The sequence below is a fragment of the Lipotes vexillifer genome, unplaced genomic scaffold (genome assembly GCF_000442215.2).
Source record: "Lipotes vexillifer unplaced genomic scaffold, Lipotes_vexillifer_v1.1 scaffold1094, whole genome shotgun sequence".
Lineage (NCBI taxonomy): Eukaryota > Metazoa > Chordata > Mammalia > Artiodactyla > Lipotidae > Lipotes > Lipotes vexillifer.
In genome coordinates this window covers 210,282-224,524 of record NW_006792775.1, presented here as the reverse complement: position 1 = coordinate 224,524, position 14,243 = coordinate 210,282, and the positions used below count along the sequence as shown (strand labels likewise).

The 14,243-nt window shown below is 65.2% G+C and overlaps 2 protein-coding genes across 2 annotated transcripts in view; one reads left to right on the top strand and one right to left on the bottom strand.

The window, feature by feature from the left end:
• Positions 1-1,049: 1,049 nt before the first annotated feature.
• Positions 1,050-7,153, top strand: SIGIRR (single Ig and TIR domain containing). The gene is made up of 10 exons (XM_007465911.1): positions 1,050-1,231; positions 2,919-3,081; positions 3,945-4,143; positions 4,650-4,783; positions 4,882-5,022; positions 5,395-5,538; positions 5,828-5,930; positions 5,995-6,145; positions 6,334-6,523; positions 6,823-7,153. Exons 1-10 carry the CDS (start codon positions 1,181-1,183, stop codon positions 6,984-6,986), a joined length of 1,440 nt encoding a protein of 479 aa, XP_007465973.1. The 5' UTR covers positions 1,050-1,180; the 3' UTR covers positions 6,987-7,153.
• A 1,211-nt stretch (positions 7,154-8,364) lies between these two features.
• Positions 8,365-14,243, bottom strand: part of PKP3 (plakophilin 3) — a 7,342-nt gene continuing 1,463 nt past the window's right edge. The window contains exons 2-14 of the mRNA XM_007465910.1: positions 13,082-13,158; positions 12,770-12,976; positions 12,175-12,599; positions 11,963-12,086; positions 11,147-11,351; positions 10,683-10,857; positions 10,148-10,265; positions 9,903-10,073; positions 9,635-9,820; positions 9,185-9,338; positions 8,772-8,964; positions 8,587-8,674; positions 8,365-8,400 (exon numbers count right to left, since the gene is read on the bottom strand). Coding sequence (XP_007465972.1) covers positions 8,365-8,400; positions 8,587-8,674; positions 8,772-8,964; positions 9,185-9,338; positions 9,635-9,820; positions 9,903-10,073; positions 10,148-10,265; positions 10,683-10,857; positions 11,147-11,351; positions 11,963-12,086; positions 12,175-12,599; positions 12,770-12,976; positions 13,082-13,158 — 2,159 coding nt within the window. The remainder of the gene's footprint in view (positions 8,401-8,586; positions 8,675-8,771; positions 8,965-9,184; positions 9,339-9,634; positions 9,821-9,902; positions 10,074-10,147; positions 10,266-10,682; positions 10,858-11,146; positions 11,352-11,962; positions 12,087-12,174; positions 12,600-12,769; positions 12,977-13,081; positions 13,159-14,243) is intronic.

Here is a 14,243-nt window from a genome sequence, read left to right as displayed (position 1 = left end):
CAACAGGGGCGCGGAGGGCAAAGCGGAGAGATTCCCGCACAGAGGATCGGCGCCGACCGGCGCTCACCAGCCCGAGAGGCTCCCGGGCCCCCCCCCCCGGGGGGGGGGGGGGCGGCGGGCGTTGAGCAGGAGGCCTTGGACAGGGTCAGATTAAGGATGTAGGAAAGCTGACGCTGCAGTGAGGATGCTCTGCCCCTGGGGGGTGAGGGCAGGGACAGGGACCACAGGGGACCCTGCCCAATTGCTATGAGCAGCGCCATCAGCCACCAGTGCTGGGCCCTCAGTTCCAGGTCAGGCCGGGATGGTGGTGCGGGGGAATCTGTTGTGACTCCAGGAGATGTCGGCTCTCCCCTACCTGGGCTCAGAGCTGGGAGCCTAGCTGAGGCCTCCTGTTTGCTTCCTTATCTAGAAGAGGGGGCTTAAGGTCCATGTGATACCCCAGCCCCTTGTAACTGCTCACCATTTGGGGGCTACACCTGGGAGGTGGACAGGGAGGGGGCCAGAGAGCCCTGCTCAAGGGCCCGTTATTGGTGAGAGTTTCCACAGAAGCCCCACCTATCACCCTGGCAGGTCAGAGGTCAGAGATACATTGGGGCTGCTCACTGGGGCCAGGGGAGCTACGTGGAGAGCACCCCCCTCTCCCCCCCTCCCCCCGTCTCCTGGGTGTTGGGACTGTAGGGAGTGTCCGGGAAGCAGGCCATACTGCCCAGCTCCTCAGGCGTGTGCAGGACGGCCCTGACTGGGCGTCCGCTGGCCAGGACCCTCACATATCACCGTGGCCCCCAGCCCTTCTGCCACCTCCCCGCTCGCCCAGGCCTAGCCTTGGGAAGGGAAGGACGGGGCTGGTGCTGGTGCCCGGGTGGGCTGGGGCGGGCCCTAGAGGAAGGAGCTGCTTGACTCAGAGTTACAGGAAGAGTGGGGCAGGCGGGGCTGGCGGGGAGAAACACCAACTGCGCCCCGCCCACCAGCCCCCTGGAGAGGAGGGTGGGTGCCTGGGTGGGGTTTAGGTTGAGGAGAGGATGTGACTGCAAAGCCAGGAAGCTACGGGGAAAGTTCTTATTAAAACGCACAAACAAAAGCCAGGTCCTCGCCGTGCTTGGCAATGTGTCTGGGGCAGCCGTGGTGATTTGGACTGGGCCGAGGGCCCAGCTGAGCAGAGTTTGCTCCCAAGCACACGTGAATGACCTCAGTGACGGACATCCCCTCCTCGGGAGGAAAGAGCTGGAACCAGGTGACTTCGTGTCCTCGCTGCTCCGCGTGAGCCTGTGTTCTTGTCCTTGGATGCCTTTTCCGGCCTGAGCCCTCTCCTCGAAATCAGGCCTGGCTGAGGGGAGGCCCGCAAAGCACGTGGCTTGCGTGTGCACGTGTGTGCCAGTGAGAGAGCGAGGGGCTATGGGGGGCTGAGGGTGGGTGTGAGGTGCAGTGTGTGTGGTGTGGGGTGTGCACAGATGCTCGTGGTTGTGTGCCAGGTGTGTGCACTGCCAGAGTGTCGGAGGTGTGGGGAGTGTGCACGTGTGCCCGGGGACCAAGCGCTTAGTGCAGGCATGTGTGGGGCGTGCAGGGGCCGGGTGTACAACACAGAGACTATACAGAGGACAGGGAGGGTTGCAGCGGAGAGTGTGCAGGGGGACACCTGTCGCCTGGCCATGTGGTTTGGCCTGAATTTCCAGGAGGGTCCGAGGTTGCCTTTCCAGGGGTAGGAGGTCTTCTCAGGTTACAGAGGCCAAGGGGCCACTGTAGGAGTTGCCCTGGGGCCCGCTGGGCTGGGGGAGCGGGTGTAAGCCGCCCAGCCTCCCATAGCCCTCAGTGGGCTTGTCCTCCTGCTTCAAGGGCCTTCCCAGGACTGCCCTCCACTCCAAAGGACTTCTGGAAGGACCCCCCGCGCCAGCCCCCCGGGAACGGGCCTGATGCTCCACCGATTTCTGAGGAAATTCCAGCCCAGCCAAACCAGGGGCTTCCAGCTGATCATGGGTCCACATCGGGTCACCCGTGCCGAAGGAATGGGGGGCAGGCTAAGACTCCTCCCTGCAAAGCCTCAGGGGCCCCACGGGTGGGGGGAGGGCCTGAAGGGGCCGGGGCCCTGGTGTGTCCACTTAGCAGGGAGCAGGGGGAGGACTAGGTGCCCAGTAAATACCCGCTGGGCAGCAGGGAGGAGGTGCCCAGGGCCCGGCTGCCAAGGAGTCTTCCTCGAAGGCTCTGCCACTGGGGCTTCGTGCCCTGCCGTTCAGCCCAGGTCACTGGAGAGCTTTCTGGGTCAAGAGGCGTGTGGCTGCTGCCAGTCAGGCCGGGAGTGGTCCCAGACCCCGCGTAGGAGAGAAAGGTCACCGTGGGCGGGTGGGGGCTTCCCTTGGACAACTATATGGACAGTGTGGACAAAAGTGTCTGGGTCTGAAGATGACAAATGGGTGGAGGCGCCAGCACAGGACCCAGAAGGAGGGCTGCCCTGTGAGACCAGTGTGACCCCCTGCTCGCCCCTCCTGCCTCGACACCTCGGCCCAGTGCACCCTCAAGTGCAGGGTTCACGCGTGCGTGGCGCACTCAGGACGGCGTCCAGAACAAAACTCCATGGCTGGGAGTGAGGCTCAGTCAGGCAGCCCAGCACTCGAGAACCCCGAGCCCCCCGGAGCCTTGGTACAGGCTGAGTGCGGCTGCACTGCAGCCCCCCTGCCTGTATGTGGCAGCCCTGTCCCAGGGAACCTGGGAGCGAGGCCAACTCCTGGGCTCACGAGGGGTGCCGGTAGTGCTGTCCCACCCTGGGCTGTCACGGTGTCCCTGGGGTGAATGACGTGCAGTCTAGGCTGTGCCTGGTGCTCTGGGGCCTCCACGCGGCAGCTGGGGCAGAGGCGGTGCTTCAGTGGCCGGAGTTACACATTAACTTATCCTGTTCTTGCTTAACTTGCTCCCGGGGATGGCGGCAGCCTCTGACCCGTCCCGGTGCCCTGACTGACTGGCCACAAGCACAGAGAGTGAATCCTGCCCAGCCCTTGAGGGATCAGTCTGCTCGGCCAAGGAGCCCCGGGGAGCCGTGGGTGGCACCAGTGTCCAGCCTGCCTCGAGGAGGCCCCGGCCAGACCATGGCAGGTAGATGGTCAGAGAGGGATGGGCACGGGCTCCACTCCCACCTCCTGCCCCTCAGGCTGGCTCCACGCTGCAGTGTGGCCTGGCCTCTCTGCTTGGCCTCAAGCCAGGAGTACGAAGACCTCGGTCTGCCCCTCCCCTATGGCCCGGGGTCCTGACCCCATGTTTAGAATGGGCCCGCACCATCTCCTGCCCAAGGCCTCTAGACCAGGCTCGTGGGGGTCAGTAAAGCCCAGGGATACTGGGAGTGGGTGCTGGTGGGGGGCCATTGGGGGCGGGCTGCTGGGAGACCACACTACCAAGATGATGGCGGTCTTATGACTACCGGCTCCGGCTCATCACCCCAGTTTAAAGATGAGAAAGTTCAGATCTTGGGGAGGTGAGAAGGCTTGCCTGTAGCCAGGAGTAGAGGGTCCTGGAACCACCAGCTCTGATACTGGGTGGAAGGTGCTGATGCCGAACCCGACTCCCCCAAACCACTGGTGTCCAGCAGAGGGGCCGGGGCCTGGGCATCAGAGCAGTGGGCGACAGGTACACACAGGAAATGTGTGCTGGCTCACGTCCTGGATAGACAGGCAGCTAGGCGGGCCCTGCTGAGCTGGAGGGCGGTGCTGGGTCAGCTCAGCCATGACTCCGTGCTAACATCTTCTCTGGGGACTGGCAGCCACATCCAGGGCAGGCAGAACACATACGAACCAGCTGCTGCTGGGGTAAGATGTTCCAAATGCCAGGCCCTGTCCCCCGTGGGACTTGTGGACAGACATGGTGTGGTTACCAAGCAGCACATGCCACTGGCCACCTTGGTTTTTTCCTGGCCCACAGACCATCTGTGGGCACAGCTAACCCACTCGGTCCTCTCTCTGCAGGAGCCTGCGACAGAGCCCCTGACTTCCTCTCCCCATCTGGAAACCAGGTCCTGTGGCCTGCCCTGGGCAGTGTGGTCACTCTGAACTGCACAGCCTCAGTGGTCTCTGGGCCCCACTGCCCCTTGCCCTCAGTCCAGTGGCTGAGAGATGGGCTGCTGCTGGGCAATGGAAGCCACTATGACCTCCATGAGGACTCCTGGTAAGAGATGAGGGTGTCCAGGGTCAGGTGACCATGCTGGATATACCCACCCCCAGTGGCCTCTCTGACCTACACCCTGGTCTGTAATCACCTGGACGTGGGCTGGGGAGTGACTGGCCAGACATGACATGGGCAGAGTGCCAGTCTGGATGCACACTAAGAGTCAGTGACTGTAGGAACAGATGGCCCCTCTAGACACTCACCTTGTAGACCACCCAGGGCCATGGGTGCCAGCAGAGTCCTACAGCCTGAATCACTCATTGACCGTCGGGCCAAGCCTAGGATCTGAGGACCCCCAGGACCCAGACCCAGGATTAGGGTGACTGTCCCAAAAGAGATCCACACCCCCTTCACGTTCTGGCCATTTCTCTTAGCTTATGGCCCAAGGACTGCCCAGGAGGCCCAAATCTGCAGCCTCTCTGGGTGAGTCCCAGACAAGTGGAGCTCTGGGGCATCCGGTGATGCTGTCGGGCCCCAGGTGAGGGGGTGGGGCCTGGTCTCCCCAGGGTCAAGGTCAACTGGTCAGAGGTGCTTGTGTCCAGTGTCCTGGGGATCAACCTGACCAGCACTGAAGACTTCAGGACCTTCACCTGCTCCGTCCAGAACATCAGCTCCTCTTCCTTCACTCTTTGGAGAGCTGGTGAGTGGCGTCCAGTGGGGCAGAAGGTAGGAGGAGGCCTGGGGAGCCTTTAGGCTTGGAGGGTGCTGGGCTGGCTCAGTCAGTGGCTCTGTCCCCAGGCCTGGCTGGACACGTGGCCGCGGTGCTGGCCTCACTTCTGGTCCTGCTGGTCCTGCTGCTGGCAGCGCTGCTATATGCGAACTGTCGCCTCAATGTACTGCTCTGGTACCAAGACACGTATGGGGAGTTGGAGATGAACGGTGCGTGGCAGCCACGGGGCCTCCCTAGGCTCAGCTCTGGGTGGGGGGGGATTGGCTCTGGAGGTGGGGGCGAGGAGGCATCCGTCCCTGGAGGGCACTGTCGAGATCCCAGTCCAGGAAAAGGGGGTGTCTCTGTGCAGCCCAGGAGGGCACAGGGCCGGCAGAAGGGGGCCACGGTAGCCTGGTTCCAGGGCTCCACTCGGAATCCCGTGGTGAGGAGGGGTCTAAGCGGGACCCGGGGCCGAGATCTGCTGGGTCTGCGTCTGGGGGGCTGGCCTGGACCCTGGGGCACAAGGGGGTAGGTTTAGGGGGCCCCGAGGGTGGCAAGCCTAGGCCTGGAAAGCGGCCGCGCTGACCCGCCGCCGTCCGCAGACGGGAAGCTCTACGACGCCTACGTCTCCTACAGCGACAGCCCCGAGGACCGGAAGTTCGTGAACTTCATCCTGAAGCCGCAGCTGGAGCGGCGTCGGGGTTACAAGCTCTTTCTGGACGACCGCGACCTCCTGCCACGCGCGGGTACCGCGGCGCCCTGCCCCTTTCCGCTCGGGCCCAGCCCCGATCCGGGGCGCAGGCCCCGCCCCTGTTCCGGCCCAGACCCCGCCTTTCCAGGGCCACGCCCCTCAAAGCCCGCCTCCTCCCCGTCCAGGCCCCAGCCCCATCTCTACTCGGGTCCCGCCCCTGTTCCGGCCCAGATCCCGCCTTCCCAGGGCCACGCCCGCTCGGGTCCTCCTCAGACCCAGGCTAGGGCCCCGCCCCTTCTAGGGCCCCGTCCGCACCGACCCCGCCGATGCCCGGGTTCCCGCAGAGCCGTCGGCCGACCTCCTGGTGAACCTGAGCCGCTGCCGGCGCCTCGTCGTGGTGTTGTCCGACGCCTTCCTCGGCCGGGCCTGGTGCAGTCACAGCTTCCGGTGGGTCCCGCGCGGGGCTGGGTGGGCCCCAACTGCGCCCCCCCTGACGGTGCCGCCCTCGCAGGGAGGGCCTGTGCCGGCTGCTGGAGCTCACGCGCAGACCCATCTTCATCACTTTCGAGGGCCAGCGGCGCGACCCCGCACACCCTGCGCTGCGCCTGCTGCGCCAGCATCGCCACCTGGTGACCCTGCTGCTCTGGAGGCCCGGTTCCGTGGTGCGGAGGGGCAGGGGGCGGGGAGGGAGGGGGCTTGTGGATGGGAGCCCGTGGGTGGAGGTGCCATGGTCAGCCGCCCAGAGGAGTGGGCTCTTTGGGGCCAAGGAGACCAGGGTCTTTCCGTGTTGGCACCCCCTCACCCCCCCTCAATTGTTCACGCTCGCTAACTGCCCCACCTTGGCTTCCAGACACCTTACTCCGATTTTTGGAAAGAGCTACAGTTGGCGTTGCCACGGAAGGTGCAGTACAGAGCGATGGAGGGAGACCCCCAGACCCGGCTGCAGGATGACAAGGACCCCATGCTGATTGTGCGAGGCCGGGTCCCAGAGGGTCGGACCCTGGACCCGGAGCTGGACCCTGACCCTGAGGGGGACTTGGGTATGCCCACCGGCCCCACCCCTGACCCTGAGAATCTCAGCCTGAGTTGGAGGGGGGCTGCATAAGGTGGAGCCCCAAAAAGGGTCCAGGCGGCAGGGACTGCTCCCTGCAGCCCGTGGATGGGCTTAATTCCCAGCACCTCCCACTGCCTCTTTCCATGAAGGCGGTCGGGCCCGGGGCCTGACTGGGAACCTCCAGGACCTCAAATGCTACCACGCAGGAGGGGCAGCAGGGAGTGACCCTGGCAGAAGGCAGGCTGTGGGCAGCCCAGCCTCAGGCCTGGCGGTACCCCTCCCCAGGTGTACGAGGGCCTGTCTTTGGGGAGCCAGCAGCTCCACCGCATGCAAGTGGGGTCTCGCTTGGAGAGGGCCAAGGCAGTGAAGTGGATGTGTCGGACCTTGGCTCCCGAAACTACAGTGCCCGCACGGACTTCTACTGCCTGGTGTCGGAGGATGACGTGTAGCCCCTGCCCCCTGGAGCAGCAGATTCACCAGGGACAGCTGGGGCAGGGCTGGGGTGGGTTTTTTTCCCACTCAGCAGGACCACGGGCCCTGCCTACCTGCAGCCTTGGGACCTCGGGGAAGGGGAGTGGGCCCAGCGACCCTCCTTGTGCCAGAAATAAAGTCCTTTGGGTCCTGCCCAGGTCTCAGCCTCTCCTCCCCGGGGGCAGGAAGGGGGTGTGCAGTGTTCTGAGCAGAGCTCCCCACCCCTCACTTTCGTCTCAGGCACTCCAGGCCCTGGATCCCTCCCTTTTCTCGCTCCGTGGCCGCCTGGTCACCGCACCTGGGTGTCCACTCAAGCCCACTCTCCCCGTCCTCCTCCGTCCCGAGCCAGCTGAGGCGTGTCTCTTGCAGCGGCCTCCTCAGGTCTCCCTGCTTGGGGCTGTGACTGTTCCCAGTCCCACTGTGATCCAGACAGTCCCTGGGGGGCAGGCCCCTTAGAGACTTCGGGTTCTGAGCTTTGCAGAAAAAGCCTGTTGTAAAAATGTCAGTGGGAACTTTACAACCAAAGGGCCTGGCATGGTGAGATGGAGAGAGGTCCCAGAACCTACTGGACCCCAAGCCTCAGACAGCATGAGTATACCTATCAGGGCACCTGCAGGGCCAGGAAGGCAGGGCAGGGAGAGGTGTTGGATGCATCTGCCACGTGAGCACAGCCCGGCAGGGCAGCACCGACGCCAGTAGGAGTCACAGCTGCCCCAGAAGTGCTCGTTCCTCTGCACACAAGGTCCCCAGCTCTGCTGCTTCTGCGTCTCACTTGGCTTGAGGCTGCCTCTGCTGTCTGCCCCATCTCCATTCTCTCCGCCAGCTCTCCTGCTGCTGGACATGCCCTCCTCCCTGTCCTGGGTCCCCTGACCTGGAGAGGCCTGTGTATGGGCCCAGGGGGGAGTGTTCTAAGGGGCAGGCATGGTTGCAGGCATGGTTGCTCTTGGGGACATTGCTGAGTCCTTGGGTCCGACCCCGAAGTCTGACGAGCCAAAGAAACATGAGGGGCTGCGGCTGCTGTGTTCACGGCCACCTTTATTCCCATTGCTGGCTGTCCCGAGGCACTGCTGGGCCACAGCGAGTGCCACCTCTGCCAGTGTGACCTGGCCACCACCCCACGCATCAGAGCAGCCTCAAGCCCTGCCCCACCCCCTGCCCTGCAGAAGCCAATTCCCCAGCCGCAAGCCCCTGTCCCCTCCCCCGTGGCCCAGGCCTTCAAATTGCACGCGGATGGGGCTCCAGCGAGAGCCCCTGGGCCATCATCAGCCTTCTCCAGGCCAGCTGGCGAGCAGCCCCGAGCTGAGCCCTTCCCTCGGAGGAGGGTCACATCGCACACTCCTCCAAGGGAGTCTTCGCCTACGGGCCCAGGAAGTCTTCCTTTCGGTAGCCCTTCTGTGGCGGAGAGGGGCCTGGAGTCAGGGCGCTGCTGTTCTGCATCCTGTCCCCCCGGGTGTGCTGGAAGTGGGCCCCTGGTCTTATGGGTGCCCTGGGCCACGTGGGTTTCCGTGTCCTTCCCTGCCATCCTGTGCCCACGTCCCACACTCACAGCCCCGCCTGCCCTGGGCCGCGGGAACATACCGCCCGGAAGTCTCGGTGGAGCTTGTTGTACTGCCACAGGTTGGCCAAGAGGTTGGAGGCTGCCCGGGAGGACTTCTCACTGTCAGGGCTGGGGGGGTAGGGGGCAGGGGTCAGTGGGGTGACAGGCTTGGCCAGAAGGCGGGGCAAGCTGGGGGGCGGGGGGGGGCACGGAGCTGGGCCCTGACCTGTCCCGCTTTTTCTTGATGAAGAACAGCTTGTGGAGCCCGTCAAAGTAGAGCAGGTCTCGGGCGGCCACGGGACTGGCCACCAGCAGGTTGTTGAGGATGGCTATGATGTTCACCAGCACGTCGGCCGGGGGAGAGCTCTCAGCTGGGCTGCCGGGCAGCTTCTCGATCAGGTGGCTCACCACCTTGGTGGCTGCCAGCAGGTCGGGGTGGTCAGTCTCCACTGCCCGCCCCCTGCCCCGCCCCCTCGGCACCTGCCATTCCGCGCTCCCCCAGGGAGTTGGCGCGCCTGTCTGTCCACCGGCTCTGGCTTCCCAGAAGCCGGCCGGAGAGGCAGCAGTACAGACAGAGCCCAGGCACGCGCCCAGCCCCCAGGGGAGACAGAGCCCAGGCCTCGGGTCAGCTGGACTCACACAGCTCATCCTTGTTCCTGGCATTCCGAGACAGGTTTCGGATGAGGCCAGTCAGTGAGCGCAGCTGGTGGTGGTCAGCGGTCCGAACTCGGTCCAGCAGAGGGTTCAGGATGCGTTCCTGCTCCAGAGCCAGCCGGCTCAGCACGCCCGCCCACTGCCGGCAGGAGAGGGGCTGGTGAGAATGGGTGCTGGTGCCCCGTGGAGGCCCCGGGTCTGCTCCCTCCTGGCCCAACCCTCCCGGCACCTTCCTTAATCTCGGTGCAGACCCCGGGGGCCGGAGGTGGCATCCTCCAGCCACATCCTGCCTGCCTTCCTCTCTCGCTCTGAAGTTCTGCCCCCCCGATGCACCGTAAAGTCCAGGAGAGCAGGCTCCTGTCCCCCGTTCACCCCTTGCGTCCCCAGTGCCTCGCGCCCCAGCGCGTGGCCAGGTGTGGTCCCAGGCCACCTCACCCTGCGGTCGCCTGCGGTGATGTTCTGCAGCGCGCCGGCAGCCGCTTCCGTCGTGTGCCGGTTGAGCTCACAGCGCTGCAGCAGCCGGTTGTACAGCGCCACGACCTGGGGGCTCCACAGCCACTCCAGGCCCTTGGGGTCCTTAGACACCTCGGTGAAGGTGAGCGCGTCGGCCGTGAGGGACAGCTGGGCAGGAGGGTGTGGAGGGTCAGCTGAGGTCACGCGGGATCCCTGCTTCCGCCCGCCCCCTGCCCAGGCCCGCACCCACCTGTCGGAGCCGCCGGCTCTGTGGTGTGAAGCAGCCCACTGCCTCGCCTGGCAGCGCCCCTGCCGCATCCCGGCGGCCTCGGCCCTCCAGCCGCTGCAGGGCCGACGGTGGCATCTCGTCGTACAGGCGGTAGGACAGGTTCCTGAGCACGCACACGGCGTTCTCCACGCTCTGTGGACAGAGGGCGGACCTCGGTCAGAGCAGGCTGGAGCCCCTTGGGCCCCGGGGCACTGGCTGAGCCTCACCTTGTCCTCGCACTTGCCCACATCCAGGGCGTGGTTGATATAGGTGACCAGGGAGTCCACCAGCCCGTGGCACTCACGCATCTTCTGGCGAGTGGCCTGGGAGGCCGAGCTGAGGTTCCTTTGGATGGAGGCAGATCAGAGACCCCCACTGGGACCACAGGCAGAGCCCACCCCACAGGGACCCACCCAAGGCTGAGATCCTGAGCACCGATCCCCTCCCTCCCCCGAGCTGGGCCCTGCCCCTCGGCACCTCCGCGTGCCCATCCCCCATCCACTTCTCAAAGTGTCCGGGGCTCGGGGAGGTTATAAATATCAGATCAAATCCCTGATTTAAAGAAATCTGAGCCTGCAGCCCCCAGTCTGTTGACGTCTGGCCGGGGGCCGCACCTGGCGGCCCGTTCCTCTCCCGCGTCAGCGCCTCTGCCTCTCTGTCCACTTCTCCCAGACCCCCACCCCCGGTGGCCCCGCCTCGTCATTCAGACCTCAGACCCTAACGCCCCTTCTCTGGGCCTCCCCTGCCTGCCGCCCATCGCACCTGAGGAAGCCCGTGGCATTGTAGAAGGTCTCTGCTTCCGAGGCGTCCTGCTGGGCGGGGAGCGGCCCACTGGCCCCTGAGAAGGGGCTCAGCACCAGGTCTGTGAGCTGCTCCAGCGTGTCTCGGGCCAGGCGGTCCTTCAGGTGGTCACTGGAGGACAAGTTCCATAGGATCCCTGTGGCAGGTGGGGCGAGGCCGTGGTCAGGGACAGCCCTCCAGCCCCTCGGCCTCTTCCGGGGATGGTACCCAGCGTCCTGCCTGGCACTTGGAGCCTCACCCAAGAGCCTCGCTGGGGAGAGCCTGAGCATGACGTGTAGGGTCACGGGGCCGCAACAGCGCAGAGAGGAGGACGCCTGGGGACATGGGGCCTGGGGCTGGAGCCCAGCTCCAAAGAGACATGCCACAGGGATGGCTGTGGGGGCTGAGGGAAGGGTGGCAGAGTGGCGGGCGGGGAGCAGGGCCACCTGTGACATTCTTGCGCAGCTCGTCGTCCTGCTCGCGCAGCGAACGCAGCAGCTCGAAGATGCCGTCCTCCTCCACCAGGGCCAGCTTGTTGTCCGCGTTGTCGTAGACAAGGTTGCGCATGGCGCCCGTGGCGTGGCGCTGCACCTCCTGGTTGGCGTGGTTGAAGAGCTTCACCAGCCTGGCCACAGCCTGAAGGCTGCGGGCCTGTGGGCATAGCCACACGGGTGTTAGCGCTTGTGTACACGCTGCATACGTATGTGCAGACGTATGCGGGTGTATACAGATGTGTGAGTACACGCAGGTGTATGGAGATGTGTGCAGAAACATGCAGACATGTGCAAGTGTGTGCAGGTATGTGTAGGTATATGGAGATGTGTGCATACACATACAGGTGTATGGAGATGTATGCAGGTGTGTGCAGATGATGTGTACAGAAGCGTGCAGGTGTATAGAGATGTGTGCATACTCATGCAGGTGTATGGAGATGTGTGCAGGTGTGTGCAGAGGTGTGCAGAAGCATGCAGGTGTGTGCAACTGTGTGCAGGTAAGTGCAGGTATATACAGACGTGTGCATACACATACAGGTGTATGGAGATGTATGCGGGTATGTGCAGATGCGTGCAAATGTGTGCAGAAGCGTGCAGGTGTATTCAGATTTGTGCAAGTCAGTCCCTCCTGCCCCTCCTCTGCTGAGGAGGCCCTGGGCAGATGGGGTCTGCCCAGGCAGCTTGGGGATCAGTGAGGGGTGGTCAGGGACCAGACAGAGGACAGTGAGTGGAGGGGGGCCCATGAGGGTGGTAAGCAGGGGTGGTCACCTGCTTCTTGGCTGCTGTGTCACTGTAGCACTTGTGCTGAATGTAGGCTGCTCCCAGCACCTGCAGGTTGGGATCTGAGGCCATGAGGTACTTGACTGCCGAGGGCAGGTCAATGTCATCAAACCTGCAGAGAAAAGAGACAGGTCAGGCTGAGCCTGGGGACAGACCAGGGTTATGGCAGAAGCCCCCTCCCCGAGCCAGGCCCAGCTCACCCGCTGCTGAGCCTCTGCAAAGTGCGGTGGCCACCGTAGCTGTCCAGCCCACGCGTGTCCGGCAGGTGGCCCGAGTCACCCAGGCTGAGGCTGAGGCTGCGCACAGATGGCGCCCGGGTCACGGGCTCCAGGACTCCCCCTGGCACTCCCCCAGCCCCCACACGGCTGCGGTGGCCGCTCTGGAACCGCTGCAGGGTCCGCATGGCGGGGGCACGGATGGTCCGGCTGGGCGGCCCCTCGGCAGCCTCCGGCCAGCCCAGGCCCCCAGCCCGGCCAGAGCTGGAGCTGGCCCGGCGCTCAGAGGCAGAGGCCCTGTAGGGGGAGATGGCCGCCGGCTCCAGCCACTCCTCCATCACTCTGTAGCGGTCATCCGGGCCCCCGGGCCCCAGGCTGAGCGAGCGCAGGGACAAGGTGTCGTGATCCGCCTGGCTCCCCACCCCGCCACGCTCGTGGAAGGACGTGGGCCGGGTGGGCGGGGGCGCGGCGGGGGGGGGTCCGCGCCCCCCCCCAGCCACTCCTCCATCACTCTGTAGCGGTCATCCGGGCCCCCGGGCCCCAGGCTGAGCGAGCGCAGGGACAAGGTGTCGTGATCCGCCTGGCTCCCCACCCCGCCACGCTCGTGGAAGGACGTGGGCCGGGTGGGCGGGGGCGCGGCGGGCCGGGCACCCCCATACCCTGCGGCCCCAAGGGCACTGCCCCCGCTCTGGGCTGAGCTCAGCCTTCGGCCGGAGCTCAGGTCCACAGCCGAGCGGGAAGACCAGGAGACAGGGCTGCAGGCGGGCCTGGCGATGGGCCGGAAGGTCTGTGGGGCAGGGAGGGGAGGGCAGTGAGGGCCGCTGGGCTTCCTGACGCTGGAGCCCCCAGAGCCCCCAGAACCTCCCTCACGGGACTCCGGGCTGTCACTCACCGAGGTGTCCCCGCTCCGGCCCTGGGAGCGGGAGCTGAAACCGGTCTGCAAGGTGTGGTAGTGAGCCCGGAGCGTGCCTGCGGACAGGGACAGCGCAGCCTGGCTGGGCCGATGGCAAGGCACCGGCCTCTTGCCGCCCCTCCTGCCCTGAGCCCTGGTGGGGAGGCCAGTGGACTCTGGGGCAGGTGCCTTGGCTTCTGGTCCCTGCCATCGCCTTGTCATCCCTCCCACAGCCCCCGTCCCTTCCAGCTGTGCCCCTCAGCGGGGGACGGATGTGCTCACCCTGCTGACCTCCCGGCTACCTAGTGTGCCAGGGCCTCCTTCCTCAGCTCCCTGATCCCTGCCAGGGCACAACGCCTGGCCACTGCCCCCAGGAAGCCACACTGACCTCCTGGGAGCCCATCCTGTGCTGTTGGTCACTCGCCGCGGACACAGTCTCCCTGGACCAGTGCCCTGAGGCGCAGTCCCCTGAACCACCTGGCCGAGCCACACCCACCCCTAGCCACACACAAACCAGGGGCACCGGCGCCAACCCACCTGCATGGCAAGTGGACAGATGGGCAGGCGGATGGAGGGTGGAGGGTGGAGAGATGGGGGGAGGGCAGGTTGGACCATCGGAAGGATGGGTGGTTGGATGAACAGACTGACTGGTGTGTGAAGGGGTGTTAAAGCCGGGAGGATGGATGCTGAAGGGACAACTGGATGAATATGTGGATGGAAGGTGGCGCGGTGTGGCTGGCGGGGGTTAGGGAGAGCTGAGAACGCCCAGAGGAGAGTTGGGCAAAGGTCAAACCAAGGCAGAGCAGTGGGAACGGACTGGGGGGCGCATCACCTGGGCAATGCCGGGGGCGGGGTCTTGGGTGGGGAGGGTGTTCCCGGAGTGGTCAGCCTCTGCTAGAGTCTCTGCTGTGGTCACACCTGGAGGGGGAAGAGTCCCATCCCCCGAAGGCCAGGGCAGAGTGACTTGGCTGAAGGGATTCAGGTTGAGGGTGAAGGGAAGGGGGGGCCTTGGACCCCCCCACAACCTCTGCCTCAGTTAGGTCTGGGGGGACTCCCCCACCCAGCACGCTCCCCAGACAGGCCCTGGTTAATGAGGCTTCTGGGCAGGGGCTATTAACCCTTTGATGCTAGTGAGGCCCGGCCTTGGGGGGCCACGGCCCCC